Consider the following 23,618-nt stretch of genomic DNA (forward strand, 5'->3'; position numbering starts at 1 on the left):
TTTACTCATAGTGGAAGGGGGAGGGGGGTCTCCAAAACAGAAAAATCCGATGAAGTCGTTGCGATACGATGGTTGGTAACCGCGTGACCTGTATTATCCCCGACCATCCTACGAAGCTCAAGGGACCGCGGAACATGGCACCCACCTTGGCATCTGACATCAGAAAGCTCGCTCCAGATTGTAAACTTGGGAGACGGAGCGAGCGGCTGTACCAGGAAACGCGCGCGCTCGAGGCTGCTGGCCTTCGGAGAAGATGCTAGATGGTGATTTGCAGGAGAGGCCGATCTGACAGGGTTCTCTACTCGGTGCGAATTGTTATTTTTGGACAATATAATACAGTACGACGTACGGAGTACAATACGGAGGGGACGACAGGGCGCCCCTTTTCTGGGCCCGTTCTCTCGATGGTCATTGAGGTTGTACCTGTCTTAGCGCGTCGCTCTATTCTCTTTTTCTCCCTTCCTCTTCGTACCAGGAACAGAGGGCGCCCCACACCCCCCTGTCTGACCCCCCTCTATGGATGCAACCAGCAACGGAGCCAAGCAGCAAGAGTTGGAATCAGGAGACTCGAGCTGGGGGATTTCCCGACGCCTGCTATTGCAGTGCCGACGATCTCCGCTGGATTCTTTTTTAGCGCTTGACAAACAGGGTGTCCGTGGCTCTCTGATTGGGGATGGGAACCAGGCAATACGAAGGGGACGGGGTCGGGAAAGCTATGATGACGGTGACGCAGGGCATGGCCAGGGATGAAGAAGGCAGATAGCCGTCCGCATCAACACACGAGAAAAAGGGGATGTCTCTGAGGCAACACCAAGAAAGGGTTTGATGACCGAATCGGGGTGGCTTGCGACGAAGACGTTGAGCTAGCAGCGGCTTTTGCTTTTGTCTCGTGCCGTGTTTCTGCCTCTGGGTTTTGTTGTCTGATTGTGTACTCCGTATACCCAAGTAAGCCAGGTTGTTGTTGGGATAAGGCGGTCTTGGATCGGATCTTGGAGTTGAAGTAGGTAGGCAGGGGATTGGACGAGGTGGGGTGGGGGCGCAAGTGGTGAGGTACCTACCTCAGTAGGTAGTGTGTGCACTTGGGGGTGTGTGCGCGAAAAGTACACCAAGGCACCACCTTACCAGGCTAGGTTGTTAGTTGGCAGGGTAGTGCAGGACGCGAGAGAGAGAGAGAGAGAGAGTGTGTGTGTGTGTGTGTGACAGAGCTTTCGGGTGTTGTTAGCAAGACAGTTAAGGGCTGACCACAGAAATGGGCTAGCCGAGGAAGGAAGAGAAGGTAGGGCAAGGGATCCCAAAGGCTGACCATGATATTGGCGAAGGAGCAAAGTGGGATGCGGTCAGAGGAGACGAAGATGAGGTGGGACGCTGAGCAGCGAGGCGGCGGCAGTAGTGCGGGAGGCTGGAAGCTGACTATGGCTTGGCTGTTTTGGCTCCTGCCTGCTTGTTGCCGAGTTTCCATCGAGAAGAGCGATTGTTGTTGGCCTGCTTGACTTGGGAAGCGCAGCGTCAGACGGCAGCGCAGCGACTTTGTTGTCTTGCTTTCCTAGCGGCCGGCTCTGGAATGGAAGTGACGAGAACAAACAGAGTTAAATGGATTGTTGGCTACGCCGGCTGCCATCTCGTCGCTTGAGTGTCTAGACGCACAAGAGCCGAAGAATGGCAGATATCCCGGTTGTTTACACTAGATGTTCTGATTGCCCGGCCGTACTGCTATACCCGTAACAGCTGGTTCGGATGAAAAAGCAAGTCTCCTCCAGAGGTGAGATGTTGTGGTGGTACGTATCGAGGATGATTTCTCAAAAGCTACTTACATATGTAGGTAGATATCCGTACATACATACCTACCTAGGTACCCACGAAGTAGTGTAGCAGCAGCTGGGCGGCTCAGCCAGTAAAGGACACTGCAACCCACCCAGGCTACCTAGGAGGGCACCTTGAGGGACGTGGGACTATGAATGGAGATGAAGGCGGCAGGAAAGTAAGTGATGGTGGACGGGTTCATGCTCCTGCCTCTTCTGCGCCAGCTGTCCGTCAGAAGAAACAAAGTGAGAGACAGACAGACAGCCTCCGGGTAGGATCCTGGCCAGTCATCAGCCCGGATCAGACAACATGCCAGTTTCTGGATGGTTGTTTCTATCAGCCTAGATATGCACGGATTTTTGCCGGTTTGGGCCTCCAACTAGATGTGCAGTCAACACAAGGTTCCTAGAGAATCGCGATGCTGTTACTGCAGGCAGGTGGTGCCAGCAGGAACTGCAGCTGTTTTGTTGTTGCCGGTGAGGCGGGGAGGGGAGAGGGAGGGGTCCTCCGCAAAACCTGCCCCTCACCCGCCGCATTCTCAGCTTTACCAGCGGCCTGTCTAGGCACAGGTTCGCGTTTCCCCCTGATCCGCACCCAGCGCCTGCTTCCCGCTCGCGATATGTCAGACAACGCTTGGAGTTTTGGGGAGCGAAGCCACTTGGAACCCAGCACGCCCCAAACAACCTACCTGCCTACAGGTAGGTACCAAGCCAAGCCCATCCGGACGCTGTACCTTGCCCAATAGTGGTCCAGGCATACAAACCAACAAACGATAACGATGACAACACAATGCCGTCCCTTTACCTGGTGACCTCAATATCATGAGAAACAAGAGCTTGCATCTGCAGTCCATACCCATACCTCAGCCTGCCTAAGCAATTATAAGACTTGCCTACGCATTCAGAACCTCCTCGTCTTCTTCACCGGCCAAAAACCCAAGCCACTTGGGCTCTCGAATACAGTATTTTTTGACGTCTATCTGCCAAATCCACCAGTGCTTGGTGCAATTGCTTCTAGGATTCTTGATTCCTTTCTATTAGGTCTGGGAGCAGGTACCTGGTTCTCCCTTCATCTTGGCTTCATCCTTCCTCTTCGTCCTCGCCCTCGCCCTCAACCCGTACCGCGCCGCGCCCTCTCCCATCATCCACCGATACGAGCACGCCCCTGCCACACCCCGCCCGCCACCCCCCGCCCACCACCACGCCTCTGGGCGCCACTGCGTATTCTCTCCACGTACACAATACGCTCCCCTCCTTTCGTTCTCCGGCCATTCGACCAGTAACACATAAAGCTGCTCAATTCCCGCCTCCTGAACTTACTTGGCTCTTCTCACTCTCTCTCGACTGAACTATCCGTCTCTCTCGCTCTTCTTGATACCCCTCACCGTCTCCTCCACGCCCCCAGTCTTTGACTTTTAAGTTTTTGTCGGTCTCTTCTATTGCGTTGATTCAATATGTGGTACGTCTAACCCCAATTCTCTCCCCGCTCTCTAGCAAACTTGCCCGCAGGCCGTCCTCCCCCTTCCACCTAGCGTTTTTACCAGCTGAAAACGGACCGGACACGGCCGCCGCGAACGCAATTTTCATCATAGTAAGCAGTAAGCTGACGGGAAACTCTCAACAGTGGCATTTTCGGCTACGTCAACTACCTGGTGGAGAAGGACAGGAAGTTCATCCTCGACACTCTGGTGAACGGTGAGTACACCGCCTCCCCTTGAACAACTCCCATTGGAGTTTTCAAGCTCCACCCACTCCTAAGAACCACTTAGCTGACAAGCCGCTGTCTCTCAGGTCTGTCTCGTCTCGAGTACCGCGGATACGACTCGGCCGGTCTGGCCGTCGACGGCGACAAGAAGAACGAGGTTTTCGCCTTCAAGGAGGTTGGCAAGGTCGCCAAGCTCAAAGAGCTCATCGCCGAGTCCAAGGTCGACCAGACCAAGTACTTCGACTCACATGCCGGTATTGCCCACACTCGCTGGGCTACTCATGGCCCCCCGTCTCGTCTGAACTGCCACCCCCACAGGTACGCGTGCACCTCCGAAAGGACAATAGCAGACTCTCCCCATGAGCCGACTCCTCACCCACGACTCTGCAACTAGCTAACCTTGCCTCGTTCTGCAGGTCTGACCCTACCTGGGAGTTCACTGTCGTCCACAATGGTATCATCACCAACTACAAGGAGCTCAAGACTCTCCTGAGCACCAAGGGCTTCAAGTTCGAGACCGAGACCGACACCGAGTGCATTGCCAAGCTCGCCAAGTACCTCTATGACCAGCATCCCGAGGTTGGATTTACAGACTTGGCCAAGGCTGTCATACTCGAGCTTGAGGGTGCCTATGGACTCCTGATTAAGTCCGTCCACTACCCTCACGAGGTCATTGCTGCCCGCAAGGGTTCTCCTCTTGTCATTGGTGTCAAGACGCAGAAGCGCATGAAGGTTGACTTTGTCGACGTCGAGTATTCCGAGGAGGGTGCTCTCCCCGCTGAGGCTGCCTCGCAGAACGTTGCCCTGAAGAAGCAGGACAACTTCTTGAACCCCAACGCCCTGCTGGGCGCTCCCGACAAGTCCCTGCTGCACCGCTCGCAGTCGCGCGCTTTCATGACCGACGATGGCATGCCCATGCCTACCGAGTTCTTCCTTTCCTCTGACCCCTCCGCCATTGTCGAGCACACCAAGAAGGTCATGTACCTCGAGGACGACGACATTGCCCACATCCACGAGGGTTCGCTGAACATCCACCGTCTTAAGAAGGCTGATGGCAGCTCCAACGTGCGAACCATCCAAACCCTCGAGCTCGAGCTCCAGGAGATCATGAAGGGCAAGTTCGACCACTTCATGCAGAAGGAGATTTTCGAGCAGCCCGAGTCCGTCGTCAACACGATGAGAGGTCGTCTCGACACTGCCAACATGACCGTCACCCTTGGTGGTCTTCGGTCCTACATTTCTACCATTCGTCGCTGCCGCAGAATCATCTTTATTGCATGCGGCACTAGTTATCACTCATGCATGGCCGTTCGCGGCGTGTTTGAGGAGCTGGCCGAGATACCTATCGCCGTGGAGTTGGCCTCCGACTTCCTTGACAGACAGGCGCCCGTCTTCCGTGACGACACGTGCGTCTTCGTTTCCCAGTCTGGTGAGACCGCCGACTCCCTCATGGCTCTGCGCTACTGCTTAGAGCGTGGTGCCCTGACGGTTGGTATCGTCAACGTTGTCGGTTCCTCCATCTCCCTGCTCACCCACTGTGGTGTCCACGTCAACGCCGGCCCCGAAATCGGTGTCGCTTCTACCAAGGCCTACACTTCTCAGTTCATCGCCATGGTCATGTTCGCCCTGTCCCTCAGTGAGGACCGCGCCTCCAAGCAGAAACGTCGCCAGGAGATCATGGAGGGTCTTGCTAAGATCCCCGAGCAGATCAAGGACATCCTTACCCAGGATCGGGCCATCAAGGAGCTCTGCGCCAAGACCTTCCAGAACCAGAAGTCCCTCCTTCTGCTCGGCCGTGGTGCCCAGTTCTCTACCGCCCTTGAGGGTGCCCTGAAGATCAAGGAAATTTCCTACCTTCACTGCGAAGCTGTCATGTCTGGCGAGCTGAAGCACGGTGTTCTTGCACTTGTCGACGAGAACCTGCCCATCATCATGATTCTTACCCGTGATGACCTCTTCAAGAAGTCGCTCAACGCCTACCAGCAAGGTAAGCCAAACCACCTGCGTACTAAAACCCATTTAAACCAGATGTTAACGATGTTAAATAGTCATTGCTCGTGGTGGCAAGCCCATCGTCATTTGCAACCCCGGCGATGAGGAGTTCAAGGCCAACGAGGCTGAGAAGATCGAGATCCCCAAGACCGTTGACGCTCTTCAGGGTATCCTCAACGTCGTTCCCCTGCAGTTGATTGCCTACTGGCTGGCTGTTATGGAGGGTCTGAACGTTGACTTCCCTCGCAACCTGGCCAAGTCTGTCACCGTCGAGTAGGCTGCTCGTACGGGATGATTGAAGTTTGGTTTATTTTCGGCTGCTTCTCGCCATAACGGAGTTGGGTTGCCAAAAGGGATCCGGCTGGCCCTTGGTGCTTTTAGTGGCATAGCAGGCTGATTAAGAGGTACAGGCCGTGTCAGATGTGAAGCCCTCTTTGTGTATTACTCGGGGTATCGCGGGAAAATGAGGGAAAGGTGCAGCATGGGTAGATTTCAAGGTCCTGTCAAGATAAAGGAGCGTGTTTTTTAGGGAGAGGTTAAATGCCGCAGCAAGGCAACCTGAAGAAGCAATGAAAACAAATAGCGTCTATTTCATTTATTGATACATTGGCATGCCTCAAGCCGATCCGACTGATGAAGCCGTCATCGCGCCTCCCCCCTCTCCCCCCGCAAAGCCTTTCAGCAGTGTCTGTCCCCACATGATCAATCGTCAAGGGTCAGCTATCCCAAGTAACCAGTCATTGTCATTTCAGTCCTTTGTCTCTCTATTTCCCAAACTTGCTTGCCTCGTGACTCCACTCTAGACAACCTGCGTACCATAGCCACGGATCCGTTCCGCAAACTTCCAGCTCTGCTTCTCGAGCTTCTCATTCTCTTTCAAGTCAACGCCGTCCTTGGTCACGACAGCGATTGAGTAGTTGTCGGAGCTGCGAGCGTCGCGGTAGAAGAGCACCTTCATGCACTCCTTGATGACCTCGATGGCTTGCTCCTTGGACAGTTTGGCGGCGGCCTCCTCATCGGGGACGTAGCGACGCATGATGGGTTGGGCGAGAGCCGAACCGAAGCCGGTAGCGAGCGAGGGGGAGGTGAAAGTAGTGCCGAGGAGGTCGGCGGCAGCGAGGAAGGGCTTGTTGCTGTCGTCAAGGCCGGCGACGAGGAGGTGGTTCCAGAGGGGGTCGAAGTCGGAGCGGCGCTTGTAGAGGAGCTTGGAGAGGTATTTGTGCAGGTTGGCAGCGTTGAGACGGGCGGGGGCGTCAGAGGACAGGTCGTACGACTCTTCAATATCGAGACCCGAGAGGTGGCGGTCGAGGTACTGCATGTCAGAGACGTCGCCGCCGAAGCCGACTACGGTGGAGTTGGCAAAGGTACGGAGACGCTTGACGTCGGTGAAGCGGGCGAGGGAACCGTAGGATGCTTAATGGAGTTATCAGCCTGCGTGCTGCTGTTGGTTCAAAGGGGGAAAATGGATGGTGGTGACGTGGGAGGACGGGAGACAAACCCAGGTTGTCGGCTGCAATGACGACACCCTCACTGAACTTCATGGCTATGACTGATGTACCCGTGACGATGGGGGACTGTGTCGCTTGGTTGGGACCGTTGAGGTTCATGTAGGAGCCATCGTAGGCACCGTAGACGTCGTCTCTGGGCTGCGAGGAGGGGTTCAGTCTGTTAGTCCATGATGCGAGGCTTGAGAGGATGGAGGGGAGGGGAGGGACTGCATACACGGCCCCAAGCTTGCGGTCTGTGGTCCATTATGGCTGGTGTTGCGTAAGTGTGTGTGTAGTCGCGAAAACTGTGAGATTACAACCGTGGGAAAATAACGTCGTGCGGAAGGTCGTGAAGGGTTGGCGATGATCGGTCAATATGGGATGTTGAATGAAGCTTGGGGGTTGCTGTGCCGAGCTTCGCGTCCCTATGGATGCCTCTCCGGCTACGTTGGCTGTACCAGGCTACCAGCTGCTGCTCCTGCCGCTGGTGCTTGCTGCGTCAGGGTGGTGCCTGACAATTGGGGCAATAAGTTTGGGGGCTTACCGAAAAGGGTCAGCTTGGGAGCTGCTGAAGTGGGTGACGCATGATTAGTACTCAGTACCTTCGATGAGTGTTAGTCATCTAGCCTTTACAAGTACTCAGTACTTGATAGCTCCAGGGGGTCAAAGATCAAACAAACAAGGAGGTCAGCGCAGTTCAAATCGCATGCTCTGAGTCCCATGCCCCATCATTTCGTCTACACCACGGACGGCTTAAGGTATCGAAAATATACCGACTCCTCCGACTCCCACGATCGGTATCTCCGCCTCGCAACTCGGTCCGTTCTGGCCTGCGCCTTTCGAACCGCCTTGCACTGCATCGCCACTATAACTGCCCTGATAGGAAAGCTCAACAGAACATAACTCCCACCCACAAACACTCTCAAGATGTTGACAGCTATTGGCCAAGCAGCCAAGCAGCGCCTGTTCCTCCGCGCGGCGCCATTGGTTGGCCTGCGGGCTCAACCCGTCGTGCGCGCTGCGCGCCGCGGCTTTTCGACCTCGCAGTGGGCACGTATTCCCGCTGCCAAGGCTTCCTCAACGACCGCGAAGACGAAGAAGAGCACCGAGGCTAAAGACGGCGCAGCGCCGAAGAAGAAGGCCACAGCCAAGACCAAGACCAAGGAGAAGGCGGCGACGAAGCCAAAGAAGGAGAAGAAGCCCGTGCTAAAGAAGCCGGTCAAGGTGCTCACACCCGAGGAGAAGCAGAAGCTCGACGTGAAGAAGTGGAAAAAGCTCGCGCTGCTGCCGGATCCCAAGAGGCTGCCGACCAACAAGTGGCTGGTCTACACAGCAGAGGCGACCAAGGATGTGAAGTCGTCAACCGAGATGATGATGCGGGTCAAGGAGAGCGGCGAGTTGTTCAAGAACTTGTCCTCGTACGAGCTCCAGGTAAGCTCCCAAGCTCCCTCACCTCGGATCTCTCCCATGAAAGTTGCCAGAGAGCTGACACTAATACTTTCTCTCGAATCACAGCGTCTCCAGGAAAAGGCCGACGAGAATAAGCTCGTCAACAATGCCACCTACAAGGCGTGGGTAGAGTCACACACGCCGCAGGATATAGCCGCGGCGAACCGCGCGCGCCTCCGTCTCCGCAAGGCCAGTGGGCGCTTGACCCCTGCGCCCATCCGTGACGACCGCCTGCCTACGCAGCCGGTGACACCCTACGCGCTCTTCATCAAGGCCCGTTGGGCCAGCGGAGATTATGCCGGCTCGCTAGTGCCCGAAGTCAGCAGCCGGATATCCAAAGAGTGGAGGGACCTCTCAGAGTCCGAGAAGGGCGCGTACAGGGATTTGAGCAAGGCGGATAGAGAACGGTACGAGCGCGATGCGCTCGATGTACTGGGACACGTCGTTCGGCGCCGCGAGACCTCCCAGTAAATGGGCAGTTTCGTAGGATCTGCTCTCCCGGAAGGGCGTCAAGTTGTTATAGGCAAACAGAAGCTATGAACTTGATCGAATCTGGCAAGTAACGACCGACTGTGTACAAAGAGGAGATGTAGACGAAGAAAGAGGTGACGGGCCTAATGTTTTTCTGTGTCCTGGCCTTGTACGGAGAGTATAGGATCGCCGGAAAGGATCGACCGCTTGTTCCAAGGTTGAATTTCAAATACCAATGTGAGACAGAAGCGTCTGGCGCACAAAGTGGATTATCCAGCCTGCCCCTTGTATGCAAAGTTCTGAAGCAATACAGGACTCCTGAGTGATGCTATGCTAATCGCAGTGTTTGCGCCGCCGTGTACAAAACATCCCAAACTTGATGCGACGCTCATGTGCTGTGCGACCCAAACGCCTCGCTAACTCGGAAAACGTGCAAGAGATCTGTCTGCCTGTCATGCTACTTTTTCTCTCCCATCTCGCGTCACGTCGTCCGGGCCGTCGTCCATGCTCTCCCCGGACTCGGAATTACCATGCCCGTGGGTGATGACGACAACCTCGCCTGCGCCGTCCACCCAACGCGCCACGTCCTTCTTCAAAGCCCTCTCGCTCGCCAGATACAGAGCCAGGTAAACGTGACCCGCGATGTGGCCCCAGCAGTAGACCCGCAGCCCGGTCCAGTCCTCGGCGCGCTTGCACCAGACGCCCCAGCCAGCGAACCCCTCGAGGATGTAGTCCGTGAGGAAGTGCCACGCGCGTTCGCGTAGCGTGGGCCGCCACCTGGTCCAATCAAGCTGCCAATGGCCTCGCTCGAAGGGTCGAAGTTCCCGCTCCTGCACGATGGGCGCGTAGCGCTTTGAGATGTTCAGCTGACGGGCTAGTTCCCGAAGTTTGGGCGTAAGGAGGTCGTCAGGTGTCAAGTCAGTGGTCCCGACGGGAGGTCCGGCTGGATGGATTTCGAGGCGATCGAGGTAATTCAGGTGCCGCTCGTTTGGGGGGCGTACAGGGCGGTATAAATCTGTAAGAACGGTTCCAACGTCTGATGAGCTTCTGGTTATGACCGACCTTGACTCAGAGATGGGCGCAGATCTTCTGTGCCGCTTTGACGAAAGAGGAGGCTCAGAACCGGCTCGTGTCGGTGATAAAGGCAGTCTCCTTTTTTTTGAAGGCTGACATGGCGTATCTTGTATGACCTGCTCGAAGGGCGAGCTGGGTAAAAGTGGCCGCTTAAATGCAGCAAATGGTGTCCTTTCGACCACCTTCTCTGCCGAATATGCAGGGCTCGTGGTCGCTTCGTTGTCGGCTGGAGGCCAAAAGCTTGATGCTACGAGGGCAACTTGGCCTTCGTCCTCATCTTCATCCTCTTCTTCCTCTGGAGCTGGTGCCGGCGTTCGGGCTTGCTGGATTCCCGAATCTTGTGGAGATACCCCGGCGGCTTGGCTGTCAAACTGGCAAGCCAGGTGCTCGAATAACCGGCTAGGAGATGAGAACTCTGGGAGACTGACGGTATTCAAAGGTTGGGAATCGCCAATGGTACTCGGAGGAGCCTGCCAACTGCTCTGGGTCTGTTGCGGCTCTGGCTCTGGTAGGGACGAGGGTACTATGTCTCTGGGTATAAGTGGCCGAGCCAGGCCTGGTGAGTTCCTGTTGTCCAAAACATTTCTGAATGACAGCTCCTGCGAACGAAAAGAGCCAAATGATCCAAACGATATTGGTGGAGGTGGCGACGGTGGCCGCGATGGTGAAGAGGTGGCAGGCCGGGTTGCATCACTACTAAGGATCGGTGGTGGTGCATTAGACCAAGCAGGCAATTCCGGCAGCTCAACCTGTGAGCTTGGAATGACTTCTTTTGCAATACTGGGTGAAGGTCCGCTTATGATCTTGGTCTGGCTTGTTGGGTTAAAGTCGAGATATGCCTGTGCCAGGGCCCGGTAGCGCGCATCATCGACGGTCCTGCACGGTGCTGTGACATGCACCAAGATCTCAACGTTGGCAGTTGTCTCCATGACGACCTCCCAGCGATTTTCACAAGCGCGGTCATCTCAAAGGACAGGCGCCAGGGTGCACATTAATGATGGATAGCAAACGCGATTATGACAGTAACAAAACGTCAGAGTCTTCAAGTAAGATAATTGCATTGAAGAGAGAAAGAAGAGGATAAAGATAAAGGCGTGAGATGCAGGTGCTGAGGAATGTCAGGTTAAAAGATGAATGTAAAGTTGCAAGTTCCAAGAACGCGCAACTGAGGACCGTGGAAGTCGCGAAGTCAGTGCACGTTGAAGCGGGGCACATGTCTAATCATCAGAAGAGCGAGACTGGGGCGTTAGTTCTAGCCTGCAGCCTAAAGCTAATTGGCGTGCTGAAAAGCTCCAATGTAGCTGTACCACCGAAGATGACACCCTTTGGCCCTAGAGACCCGTACTCAGTACTTAGTACGGATACTCAAGCTGTCAATGGGCAATTTTGAACGATTGGCCGGCCCATCTGTTGTTCTGCGAATGCGTGTGTCCTTACCCCAGAATCTCACTGCTTCAGGGGACCAGACACAAACCACCAATTGACTTGCTCCTTTCCCCAACTTCTTCTCTTCTCCCTGACCCGTGATACCCCTTCGTCCCCGACCCCCGGCGAATTCTCTCATCGAATTCTCTTGGTCGACGACCTCAGATACAGCAGCCATGTCCGAGAAGAAGTCCGCGACCCCCAACCTGGGAAAGGTTCTCGTCATCGGCGGCAACGGCTTCCTGGGCCATCATGTTGTCAACCAGCTCCTCGCCGGCGATCGCTGGGCCGTCACGTCAGTCGACGTAATCGATCTTCGCTGCGGCCACAACCGACACCCCAAAGCCAACTATCATGAGGCCGACATTACCGACGCTGACAGGATGAAGTCCATCCTCGAGAACACTAAGCCCGACATCGTCATCCACACCGCCTCCCCTGCCGCCCAGGGCGACGGCCCCGTCGCCAAGGACCTCTTTCGCAAGGTCAATATCGACGGCACCGCCTCCGTCGTCGCCGCGTGCCAGGCCTGCTCCGTCAAGGCCCTCGTTTACACATCTTCCGCCAGCATCATCAGCGACAACACGAGCGACCTCATCAACGCCGACGAGCGGTGGCCCGTTATCCGCGGCGAGCTGCAGACCGAGTACTACTCCGAGACCAAGGTATGCGCCCACCAAACACACACCCTTCCCCCTCCTTTGGTGCCTTCCCATTGCCGCATAGCGCTCTCTTGCAACTGAGCGCAACAGGCTGACTTGACGTGCTTCTCTCCTAGGCTGCCGCAGAAGAACTGGTCCTCAATGCGAACCGCCAAGACCCTTACCCCCTCGTTACATGCTCCATCCGCCCTGCGGGCATCTTCGGCGAGGGCGACACCATGGTCACGCACCAGATGGTCAAGATCTACCGTGAGGGTAAAACGGGCTTCCAGCTCGGCGACAACGACAACCTCTTCGACTTCACCTACGTCGGCAACGTCGCCCACGCCCACCTGCTCGCGGCGCGCATGCTTCTCGCCACCGCCGGCGCCTCCACCGCCCCCCTCGACCACGAAAAGGTTGACGGCGAGGCCTTCCTCGTCACCAACGACAGCCCCATCTACTTTTGGGACTTCACGCGCGCCATCTGGCGCGCCGCGGGATCCGACAAAGGCACGAGCCACGTCTGGACCATCCCCCGCGAGATCGGCGCCGTTTTGGGCTTCTGCTCTGAGGTCTTCTGCAGCATCATCGGGAAGCCTCCCACGTTCAACCGCCAGCGCAATATTTACAGTTGCATGACACGCTACTACAACATCAGCAAGGCCAAGCGCCTGCTCGGCTACCGCCCCATTGTTAGCCTCGACGACGGCATTAAAAGAGGCGTGCAGTGGTTCCTGGACCAGGAGAAGGCCGGCAAGGTCGGTATCAAGGCATGAATGAGATGAACCATGATGAATGGAAGAAGGTGGGAGCACAGGATACTCTCGCGATGAGCGGCAGGCATGGCGGTTCAAATGAAAAGTGTGTTGATTTCCGTATATATACATTCATACCCTCAGTGTAGGAGGGACTTAATAATGGGGTCTCGACATGGCCATGACCTGGGCAAAAGAAACAAGCTACAAACCGCAATGAACTTTTACATTGCAATGCTATTGTAATTGACAAGTGGAAACATGAAAACAAACACACACAAATGAGAACGAGGACACGTGAAAACACATAAGCACGACATACCTGGAACCTCGTACCTTACTGGAGGGGAACCTGCAGGCAACAACAATCCGTCTGCCCAGTTCGCATTTGTGAGCTATCTGGCTGGTTTGGGGTTGTCTTTACCCCATGCGTTGCTACTTGAAGAAGAAAAAAGACTGTCGCTCACTGCTGCGACATGCAAAAGTTAAGGCAGAGAGAACAGGCGGCTTTTGTTTTCCACCCCCTCCACCTTCGCAACAACCCTCCCATATGCGCGCAAACATGGCGCGCTCTTTGACGCTCTCCCACTCTCTCACTTTCTGAGATCCTCCCACAATGTAATCCGACATCCTCTCCATTCCAACAAACAAGCGAAGCTATAGCGGGTCTCGCGCGCAAAGCCAAGATGTCAAGGCTTGCTGTCTAGCTCGAGACAGTCAATCAAGCAACACTGCCCATCGACAAGTTGGCAAGCCCCTGGGGCCTATACTCCAAGCCAGCCAAACCGAAGCCAAACCAATCCCTCCAACCCTGGTGCCCCTCCACCCCTTCCTGAAATATGGCAGGGTAAAGTCGTGTGAAAGAACACCGGCAAACCGCAGAAATCTAGTTCTGCGCTGATCCGGTGCTTTACTCTCAGAGAAGCCAAAAAAAAGGGGGTTAGAAAGGGGATTTCTTTTCGAAGAAAAATAAAAGAGGCCCAAGCTCTCTGCAAGAAAAGAAAAAAAAAATCATTCATGCCGCCTTGTCGTGAGTAGAAGTCGAACGATAAGGAAATCTTTTTGTCCTTTTGATGAAAAACGGTCGGAAACGCCGCCAACAATGCATGGATATGTGACTCTTGAACCCCTAAAACGCAGGTTCTGATAGAATGCGCAGTAAGTAATGCGAACCGGATAACAGGCCACTCTGTAATGCGTGTGCAGGCCTGCCATCTTCGTGTGTTGCATGGCCAGATTACAAATTTCCGCCAACACCAACACCGTTGTTCTGTCTTCCCCAAACTCCACCAGATTGGCGCCACTCTCTCTTCTGCGCCTCACTAGGGCCCTCGGTATCGGAATGCTCGAATTGTGCTCCCCCGCCATAGGCAGACGGGTTACCGTTTTCTTCTTGCGGTGTTCGCCATCTCTGGGGTGAAGTGCCAGGGTTGACTGGGTTGAAAGGGGGCAAGGGCATGGGCGGATCCTGCACGGGGCGGACACTGCTTTCCTGCTTTTGCCACAGAGCAGGGTCTGTCTCAACTCTTCGGGGCGGTGGCCGAGTCGAGTTGTCGGGCCTGTTAAACACCTCGCTGACTTCACCGCTAAGCCCCGATTTCTGGCCCATGCGGTCTTGGTAACGCTTGAGAATGTCCTTGGTGGTGAGGTCGGCAGTATTGCCAAAGACAAATGGATCGTTGACCAAGTCCATAAGCTCGTCAGGGACCTGTGAAATAAGGTTAGCCACATGGGATCAAAGATAAATCCCAAACTAATCTGCTCACCAAGCACATCTCTTCAATAGAGGTGATCATGTCGTTCACAGCCACAATGGCAAACATAGGATCGCTGTCCAGCGCAGGCGCTTTGTTGCTGTTATAAAGAATGTTAGGCGCAATGACTGTTGCCAGGTTCTTGATGTCCATTCTGGATCCAGCTTCTTCGTCAATCTGGTGGAAAGACCCGGCCCACTTCAAAAAGCAGAACAAGATCTCCAAGCAATCCCGGTGCGCCTTGGGCAGCAGGCAGCAGATGAGATGCAGGTACTGTTTACGCTTCTGGTCGTCTTGAATCTTGGCCACGGCGATCCAGAGTCTCTGAAGCTTGAAAGTCATGAGCGGGTCAGGAAGCTCGCGCAAGTATCGCTTTAACAAAGCGGCAACCTGGACGACGGGCTGGTCCATGAAGTTGATGCTGTCGCAACCTTCGCGGTCGATCCTCTCACATAACTCATTCAGCTTCTTGATATTTCCGTTCTTTCGGAACACACCCTCGACCGACAAGTCCATCTTTCTCATCGAGGAGATAAGATCATCAATGATGGCGGGAATCTTGAGAGTGCCAGGGCCCACGCCGTCTGTCGATTCGGCACCGTCCTTGTCAATGATGACATCGAGCGGCACGCCAAATATGCCCTTCTTCTTGACGTTCTTGGGCCTGTCGTTCTTGAACGCCTTGCCGAGGTTCTTCCAAAAGGTGGGCTGCTTCCTGAGCTCGATGAAACTCAACAACTCATCAAGAGAAAACTCCTGCTCAACAGCAGGCGCCAGGGTCAATACCGCCAGATGGCGCACAATGAAGTATTCTAGTCCTGAAAGCTCTGAGAAATACTTTCGGCCAAGCCGCTGAGGCATCGGATCACCCATGCGGATCTCTGCGTCTCTGCCTGCAGACTGCGATCTTTGGTGTCCTGCGAGATCGGTTGCGGGGGATCGGAAGAGCTCCTGTCGGTTGGGCTTATACTGTTGCTCCTTGACCTGTTCAGCGGCGACGATTCGCGGGATGTCATCGAGAGTTAGGGCATCTTGGTGATTGAACATTTTATCAGTCGTGCCCTCGTCTTTTGGGCCGCGTCTATCTTCGACAATTTGGAGGTCCCCATCGGCTGGTCCCAAGTCCTCGCCTGCCGATCCCGGGCGGACGCTGCGACCCTCAGGACCGTCCATGATGCGCGAGGTTCTCGCCTTTCTAAAGCTGGACGACAAATGCTTGTCAAGACGGGTGCTCCTCAGCCGGCGAACATCATTCAGCGTGTTCTCGTAGGAAGACTCGCGATTGTGCTCCCGCTGATCTCCGGCGTACGATTTGGAGCGATTGTCCGAGTTTAGGTAGGGCGGTTCTCCGGAGCCCAAAGTTCGGGGCCCCTCGCCCGGGCCATACCCATCCATGTTCTGGTCGTCGCTCTGCCGAGGCAAAGCACCATTGCTTCGGAGGATGTCCAACAATCTCGCCAGCGCTACCTTGAGCAGGAAAACATATTGCTGCAGCTTGGTGACATGCTCGAAAGGCGGCATGTCCTCGTTGTTGGCACCGATGCAGTTGTTGCAGTAGATCTTCTTGTCGAACGCATTGTAATTGGCATCTTCCAACTTGCGGCCGATATCCCTGGTGCATCGCGAACAGCTCACGCAGGCGATGTGCCAGCGTCTATCAGAATGCTTGGCACATTCGTCCTCGACGGATTTATTACACAGTGCGCAATGGTCCGAGTCCTTTGCTGAGAGTCGTGTGTTGCCGGTGATGGCCTGGAGAGTGTTGTCGTCAGGATTGACGTTATCCAGCTCGCTGAGATCATCCAGGAATTGATAAATGCCGTCGGAGCTCTTAGACTCCTTCTCGAGGCGCAGCGCTCCCTGCAAACAAATTCGAATGAGAAGCTTGAGGTAGTGAGCAAGACCTGTGACGAGAGACAGTAGCTCTTGCGTGACGCCAAGCTTCCGGGCACCCGTGTCTTGTGTCTTGGACAACAGGGAGAAGAAAGACACTATCTTCTTGCACAGAAGCTTGGCCTCACGTCCGTACGACAATCCTATTTCTAATTTGTTAGCAATGCAGCTTTTTGACGGGCGAAACGAGCGAAACACACCCTTCAACTTCAGCTGATCCATGGAGTAGTCGAGGCGATCAGCAGACTTGAACAGAATTTCAACGTGCCAGATGAACTTCTTAGCAACGAGTACACCGTCGACGTAGGCGCCATTGCTCACGTGAAGAAGCATGTCGGAAATACAAGCCGCGGATGACTCCTCAAAGGTCGACAAGACACTCCAGATGCGATAGACCTTCTCTTCCATGCGCTCCTCCTCCTCTCTGATAATTTCGCGAGTGGCGGGGTCGTCGTTCGCTTGAGGGATCTCGGAGGATTCGCTTGGCTGGGTAAGTCGAACGTTCCAAAACTTGTGTATCATGTAGCACTCGGGATGCCAATGTTGGTTCTGGCCGTTTCTGTAAATCTCCACGAACTGCTTGAGGATCGCAGTTTGGCAGCCATTGCATCTCTGCGCGAACTGCGTGGAGTAGTGGTAATGGCAGTAGACATGGCCATCGTGCTCGTAGTAACTGTCCTGAGCGCCGAAGACAGTGGGGCAGAGGGAGCATGTGAAGTGGTCGACGTGATACTTTCGGTCGAGAGCAGTGATGTAGGAGCCTCGGAGGGCGCCGCCACATTTGTAGCAAAGCAGACCCAGCCGGCGGAAGTAGTCTGTCTCGCAGAGAGGGTACTGTCCCTCGCCACTCTCGTCGTCGACGGGGAAGAACTTGGAAGCTACAATCTGACCGCAGTCCTAGAGAAGTTTGGATTAGCGTGGCCAAGGGGTAACCAGGGAGCACGCCCAACACCTACACGACACTTGAAACAGTCCAAATGAAAGGTCCCGTCCAGGGCGCGCACGAACTGGCCGGTCAGCGGCTCTCCACACTTTTTGCAGATTCTCTGTTGGCCGCTGGCTGACCGCCCACCTCTTCCGTTGGATCTGCTGCGTTCACCGCTCCGTCTCGAGTCGCCATCTCTGCCGGGTGTTCTGGGGCCCGGCGAACGCGAGGGCTGCTGTGTGCGATAATTGTTATCGGGGGTTCTCCGTCCTCCATTCTGCTGCTGCTGCTGCTGCTGCTGCTGCTGCCAACCGCGATCGTCAGGATAGCCGGTGTCCATGGAGGCAGCGGGGTGGGTCGGAAAGCGGTCGTCAGGCGCGCCGTGTTCGTAGTCCGACGCCATGTTACAGTGCTGGTCTTGTCGATGCTCTCTCTACTCGGTAGGGGTCGATTGCGACTCTTGGCTCGTAGGGCGAAATGGATTGGGGAAAGCGGCCCGTCAGCCACAATATGACAAGGTACCAGGAGGGTGCTGGACCCTTGGACTTGCCCCGCTTGTTTTCTGGCGGACCGTCACGTACCGAATGGGTAGGAGATATGTATGTACTGGGGTCGAGAATTGAAGAAAAGGGTCGTCGTCGCACGGCGGCGGTATCGTGCTGCTGGACGATAGTAAATAAGTCGGGCAACGGCGGGCAGCTACTCGCGTGACTGGCGGGAGACGGCTGGCCGCGTCGCAGGCGCTGAGCTGAAAAAGGATGGCGGACGGTGAAAAGTGGCAGTCGGGAGCGGGTTTGAGATTGGGAGTCGGTCGAGTACGAATAGTCGGGGTTCAGGGTGAGGGCGAGGGTGAGGGTGAGGGTGAGAGGAGGATCGGGGGAAACTGGGTCGGGGTCGTCGAGGTTAGGTTGTTGGCTTGTGGCAGTGGAGCGACGACGGACTAGCAGGGCGATGTTTGGAGCAGGAGCTGGAGTTGCTGCCAGCGACCGACCACCTTTTTTTTTTTTTTTTTCCTTGTCTCCCCTTTCTTTTAGTGCTTCTCGTCTCGACCGAAGGAATACAGGCGGGCGGGATGAACAAGAGAGGGTGATCGGATGACACTCCAAAAGGCAGACAGTTCACAACAACAGAGTACCTAGTTCGGCGAGGCTAGGTATGTGATGCAAAACCTAGAAACGTTCTGTTTGGAAGGAGTGCCGCAGTCCAAGTCCAGTACCAACAGCAGCTGAGAAGAGGAAAAAAGGGGCCGGTCAAGGATGGTCAAAGGAGTGCGGGCGAAGGCGCGGTGGTGGTTCTGTTAAGCGGCGTTCACTGCTGGCCGTAGGGAGATTTAGTGTGGGCTCGACCAGCTGCACCCAAAACCCAGGCAGATCCCCAAAGTTGGGCTGCTGTGCTGTTGGGTATTGCTGAAAAGAGAGACGAAGGGCAAGGTGATGGGATGTAGGGGTAACCCAGCGCGAAATCTCTCTCTACGGCTTTTTCTTCTTCCTCGATTTTGACTTTTTGAACCCTTCTCCTGGTGTCTTTTTCACGGTACCTTTCGCCCCGAGCACCGCAGACAAGGTACTTTGGAGGGGCAGAGAAAGGATGCGGCCGAAAAGTGGTATGCACTGCTACCGTGCCTCTCGGAGTAAGGTCCCTAAAAATAAGAGCGGGTGAGGCAGTGGAGGAGGAGGGCGGTAAAGTGAGGAGGAGGATGGATACAACGCAGAGCGGAGCGAGAGGAGGTGGGAAGGGGGGGTGGACGGGAGTAAATTTGGTAGGTACCCAAAGGGTAAGGCACAGCAAGAAAGAGCAGGAAGGAAGGCGCAAGGTACCTTCCCTCAACTTGCCCTACACTGACTATTTCGTACCTTACCTAGGTACGTTATGCTAAGATACACCGGTACCCAGACTAGGTACTCCTCGCTGCTCCAAGGCGCTAAGACTGATGATCGCCGCCTCTATGCACTGTTTGGGTTCTTCAGAGACGCTGGCTTGTGGCGTCAAAGAGACTCAGTCTCTTCTGCGGCGGTCCTATGTACGACGGATACGGACGAAGAGGGAGACTGGCTGCACAAGGGGAAACAATTCATTCCAAGCCATCGGGATTGAGAATCTCATCATTGGTTGCCATAGGTATCTGCACCGCCATACCAAAGTTACCTAGCCATAGGTGCTGCCGAATCATTACAAACCCACCCACCACGTATGTGCCCGCGTGCAAATTGCAAAGTACCGGCTCCCCGCCTCTACCAGGCAATCTCGAACGAGAGGGGATTCGAGCAAAGCGGCGACCAGTCCATCATCAATGCTTTGTGCTGGGGCCTCTGTCGCATCCCCTCTCTTTTCCCGGCGGGAGAACAGGGAGTCCTGCTCCCTCTCACTGGACATGGAAGAGCGACCCGTGATGATGATGGGGATCCAATGATACCTACCTTAGGTACCTCTGCCGTACCGATGTACATAGGTACCTACCTAGGTACTCACATTGGAATTGCATTGCTCCTGCCAGGACGAAGGAGTGGACTCAACTTTTGCGCCCTTTCCCCTCCAATTGACGCTCCAGTCAAGGAATCAGGGTGACGTCCGTGCACGGCCCACGGGCAAAGACTGGAGGGGAGAGGCCCTTCACAGCATTTTTGGTCGCTAGGCCGAGCAGGACGACGGACGAAGGAAGGAGCATCGGGGCTAACCTTCGCTCGAAGATCTTGCGTCACTTTCCATTTCTTACATAAGACACACACACAAAAACACACACCCCTTCAACCCGCCACGGGAGGAATACCATTGTCGGCAAACGTCGTCGTCAACAGGAACTACCTAGGTAAGATATGGTCAAGCTCTCAACTAAAATTAGAGAAATTGAAAAGTTGACCTTGCATCACCTTCACTGTCACGTGAATCTATTTGGCAGAAGCTCGAGTTCGGTCGGTCCTCTCTTCTACCTCCTTGGGATGATCTCGAAACGGCCCCACCTAAATTCTGATATACGAGTTTACTTTAGATAAACGCCCATGCAAGCTTCGGGAGTATTTGATCTGGAGTAACATCGCCATCTGATCCCTAACCAACGGCCCTTCTCCACCCGCAACCGACGACTCATCGCGAATCCTCCTCCTCCTCACAGCCGCTAGAAACCCTGATATTGGCCTTTGAGCTTTGTTTGGCAGCTTTTCCTGAATCTTCCCCACGAGCCTTCTCTCTCTCATCCAGGATACCTCCCCCTCTCGGCCCGTCTGCGCTTCTCCATCCCCGCCCCCCACCTGACGAGCTTATTCTGTATCTCGTGCAAGCTCGGCGCTTCCCTGCTGCATCGTCCGTCGCTGTCCTCTGCTGGCTTACACTACCGTGCCCGTGGTCTGCCTGCATGCAAGTCTGCTCATTATTCTGAACTCGTGGTCCCATGCAATATCATCTGATGGCTTGACCGAGACAACAGTCCAAACAGGTGCCAATCCCAGATCCGTCGTCCGGTATTCGGTCTTTGCATGATCAGACGGTTGGAACGGTACGATGGTCTGTCTATCTGGGCGCTGGCCCAACGTCGTTCGCCTTATTCGCGAACCCGTGATATTCGAGGGTGGAATCCCATGACAGTTCGTCGCACCATCAAAACGCAAGTAGCTATCTGTTCCTTGCACCAAGGATTCCCGAGCTACGCTGGACTCTGTCGTCCCTCCCTTTCCCCTTGATGGCAACTATAGGCCTCTTCTTCATGCTTATCACCCGGCGCCGAGCCTCATGAGTAGGCAGAATGCACCTGGAGCTGCCAATTGTCCTTTATTGTGGCAGGGAATGATTCTTCATCATGGAGACTTTGGGAACAGTTCCTTGATAAATGAGTGGGCCTTTCCCATGACTGACCGAATGTAGTCCAAGTGAGCAAAATCCGTAACGTGCTGGTCTTTTTCTTGACATCAAACCTGATGAGGATCTCGGATTCCTTAGATGCTGGTGCCGAAGGTCGATTGCAGGGATGTAAAACGCCCGACGCATATAGCCGTCTGCTATGTCTACAAGGGTGTTGGTTGTCATATTGTCCTTACAAACGGAACCAAGAAACCCACCCAGGTTTCAGACCGCCGTGCGATGGCGACGTTGGCGATAACCATCTTCCCGCCGTGGTTCCATCATGAGCATTATGAAGGGGAGAAATGAGAAAAGGGCTCCAGCCATGGCTTGTCCGAATTAAAGTGCAAGACGACGAAGGCTCCTCCCTGCTGCCCTTGTTCTCTCTGACATTCTTCCGGTTTGTTCATTGGCTTGTTCACTGTGCTGGTCTTGCTTCAGGCACAGATGTATATCATATTCGGAAGCAGACCAATAGTCGACCACCTCAGCAGGTCCGGAAGTTGGAAGAGTGCCTGCAGTTTGCCAACAAGACTTGAGGAAACGGTAACGAGTGGGGTGTGACTTCCCTAGCATTCCTCCAACAATCTCTCCTGTATCTACAGTCTTCTCGGTCCGCTGCCGACCAGGAATGGCGAGCTTTTCCAAAGGAAGGGCACGAGCTAGGACCTGTCAGGCGTTCGAAGAGCATTTTGCCTTGCAAATCCACGGAGACTCGAGGGTCGTCCAAGAAAACCGACTCCCTAGACCGAATACGGTGACTGTAGTGTTGAATCCACAGGTGAATGGTCGATTCCCAATGATACGGAGCGAGCCCTTCGCAAACCAAGTGGAGTTCCCGATAAGAATAACTATCCCGAGATCCATACAGTATCGTCTCATACGTCAACTCCTATCTCCGCAGCCACCCGTGCCGCCTCCATCCCAGTCCCCATCGTTTCTGATCCATACATGGGACTTTTCAGCAACAAAAACTAGCACCCTCGGTCGAAACATACTCGTGCTCCCGAAGCATCAGTCTGCAAAAGTCTCTCCAAACTTTGCTCAACGCGACACTTCCGCCTCTAGCCGTACCCCGCCCCCCACTTCACTTTGTACGGCTCTTGGGTGTGTCGAAGCAACCATGAACGACGCAGAGGGTCTCGCCATCGCAATCGAGGAGGCCAAGACTGGTGCTTCCGAGGGCGGCGTTCCCGTATGTCTTTGGCCATAGCCAATCCCCGTCAATTCCAATGTCCAAAGCGTCCCAAGCTAACGCCGGCTAATCAACCCCTCCGTCAGATCGGAGCCGCCCTTGTCTCCGCAGACGGCAAGCTCCTTGGCCGCGGCCACAACCGCCGCGTGCAAATGGGTTCCGCCATCCACCATGTAACGCGCTCTCACCCTTTTCTTTCTTTTGCTATCTATTTTCTCTTAATTCTGATGCTATCGTCATCCCCACGAAACCTGATGGAACTGACATAACCCAACAGGGCGAGACCGACGCCCTCTTCAACTCGGGTCGACTGCCCGGCAAAGCCTACAAGGGCAGCACGATGTACACGACACTATCCCCCTGCGATATGTGTAAGTCTTCTGACCCCCCCCGGCCATTTTGGACGAAGACTACGATGATTTATCTTTTGAGCTCTTTACTGACGACGATAGGCACTGGCGCCTGTCTTCTCTACGGCATCTCCCGCGTCGTCATCGGCGAGAACAGAACCTTCCTCGGCGGCGAGGCGTACCTCAAGCAGCGCGGCGTCGAGGTTGTCGTTCTGGACAGCGCCGAGTGCAAGGCCCTCATGGACAAGTTCATCGCCGAGAAGCCCGAAGTCTGGTATGGCTCTTATGCAATCTGAACCCTTTGCCCCCTGTGACTGAGTTGCTCGGCGAGGCAAAGCTGACTTTTCCATGTTCAACAGGAATGAGGATATTGGCGAGGAATAGATGTACTATCGCAATTGTTACGGTATTTTCAGAGGGGGGGAGGCAGAGTAAAGAATAATCACGAGATGGCCAGAAGCTCTGTAAAAGGGTCGGCTGCAGAGACTTTGAATGCCGGCAGCATTGGCAAGCTTCTATTCAAAGACATAACTTCTAACTCGCGCGTTTCTTGGGATGACTTTGTCACAATCCCTTGCCGGTGGCCCTTTCTTGTGACCATCCTTTATCTTAACAATCGAGTGTCAGTCGACACAAATTTTTCTTCACTCCAATGAATATTTTACACCAGACGGGCAAAGTTTTCTGCCGCCCTGCAACTCTGATACCAAATGTCTCAATGAGGACCTTGATTTCCATCCCCCAAAACTCCTGAAAACAGAAACACTAAAGCAATCCGCCTCGAGGCTCTCAGGAGAGCAGGTTACGTAGTGACGGGCTGGTACTTGCTCCCGCTGGTCGAGGGGGTTCATTGGTCGGGCGCATGCTGG

General features: G+C 54.7%; 8 protein-coding genes across 8 annotated transcripts; 4 read left to right on the forward strand and 4 right to left on the reverse strand.

Moving 5' to 3' along the window:
* Window positions 1-3,253: 3,253 nt before the first annotated feature.
* GLRG_01537 (glutamine-fructose-6-phosphate transaminase) lies at window positions 3,254-5,773 on the forward strand (the record flags this gene model as incomplete). Its single annotated transcript, XM_008092222.1, has 5 exons — window positions 3,254-3,258; window positions 3,424-3,494; window positions 3,591-3,822; window positions 3,921-5,491; window positions 5,553-5,773. 5 exons carry the CDS (start codon window positions 3,254-3,256, stop codon window positions 5,771-5,773), a joined length of 2,100 nt encoding a protein of 699 aa, XP_008090413.1.
* A 522-nt stretch (window positions 5,774-6,295) lies between these two features.
* On the reverse strand, window positions 6,296-7,248 carry GLRG_01538 (proteasome A-type and B-type; the record flags this gene model as incomplete). Its single annotated transcript, XM_008092223.1, has 3 exons — window positions 6,296-6,909; window positions 6,995-7,142; window positions 7,219-7,248. 3 exons carry the CDS (start codon window positions 7,246-7,248, stop codon window positions 6,296-6,298), a joined length of 792 nt encoding a protein of 263 aa, XP_008090414.1.
* Window positions 7,249-7,910: 662 nt separating this feature from the next.
* On the forward strand, window positions 7,911-8,903 carry GLRG_01539 (HMG box protein; the record flags this gene model as incomplete). The annotated part of the gene is made up of 2 exons (XM_008092224.1): window positions 7,911-8,414; window positions 8,499-8,903. 2 exons carry the CDS (start codon window positions 7,911-7,913, stop codon window positions 8,901-8,903), a joined length of 909 nt encoding a protein of 302 aa, XP_008090415.1.
* A 452-nt stretch (window positions 8,904-9,355) lies between these two features.
* GLRG_01540 (uncharacterized protein) lies at window positions 9,356-10,906 on the reverse strand (the record flags this gene model as incomplete). Its single annotated transcript, XM_008092225.1, has 1 exon — window positions 9,356-10,906. One exon carries the CDS (start codon window positions 10,904-10,906, stop codon window positions 9,356-9,358), a length of 1,551 nt encoding a protein of 516 aa, XP_008090416.1.
* A 672-nt stretch (window positions 10,907-11,578) lies between these two features.
* On the forward strand, window positions 11,579-12,822 carry GLRG_01541 (3-beta hydroxysteroid dehydrogenase/isomerase; the record flags this gene model as incomplete). The annotated part of the gene is made up of 2 exons (XM_008092226.1): window positions 11,579-12,067; window positions 12,181-12,822. 2 exons carry the CDS (start codon window positions 11,579-11,581, stop codon window positions 12,820-12,822), a joined length of 1,131 nt encoding a protein of 376 aa, XP_008090417.1.
* A 743-nt stretch (window positions 12,823-13,565) lies between these two features.
* GLRG_01542 (uncharacterized protein) lies at window positions 13,566-13,820 on the reverse strand (the record flags this gene model as incomplete). Its single annotated transcript, XM_008092227.1, has 1 exon — window positions 13,566-13,820. One exon carries the CDS (start codon window positions 13,818-13,820, stop codon window positions 13,566-13,568), a length of 255 nt encoding a protein of 84 aa, XP_008090418.1.
* A 218-nt stretch (window positions 13,821-14,038) lies between these two features.
* On the reverse strand, window positions 14,039-17,776 carry GLRG_01543 (RhoGAP domain-containing protein; the record flags this gene model as incomplete). The annotated part of the gene is made up of 4 exons (XM_008092228.1): window positions 14,039-14,509; window positions 14,568-16,591; window positions 16,649-17,345; window positions 17,405-17,776. 4 exons carry the CDS (start codon window positions 17,774-17,776, stop codon window positions 14,039-14,041), a joined length of 3,564 nt encoding a protein of 1,187 aa, XP_008090419.1.
* Window positions 17,777-22,327: 4,551 nt separating this feature from the next.
* GLRG_01544 (cytidine and deoxycytidylate deaminase zinc-binding region) lies at window positions 22,328-23,133 on the forward strand (the record flags this gene model as incomplete). The annotated part of the gene is made up of 5 exons (XM_008092229.1): window positions 22,328-22,399; window positions 22,486-22,572; window positions 22,677-22,770; window positions 22,852-23,023; window positions 23,109-23,133. 5 exons carry the CDS (start codon window positions 22,328-22,330, stop codon window positions 23,131-23,133), a joined length of 450 nt encoding a protein of 149 aa, XP_008090420.1.
* Window positions 23,134-23,618: the final 485 nt, after the last annotated feature.

This window comes from Colletotrichum graminicola (genome assembly GCF_000149035.1).
Source record: "Colletotrichum graminicola M1.001 genomic scaffold supercont1.4, whole genome shotgun sequence".
NCBI lineage: Eukaryota > Fungi > Ascomycota > Sordariomycetes > Glomerellales > Glomerellaceae > Colletotrichum > Colletotrichum graminicola.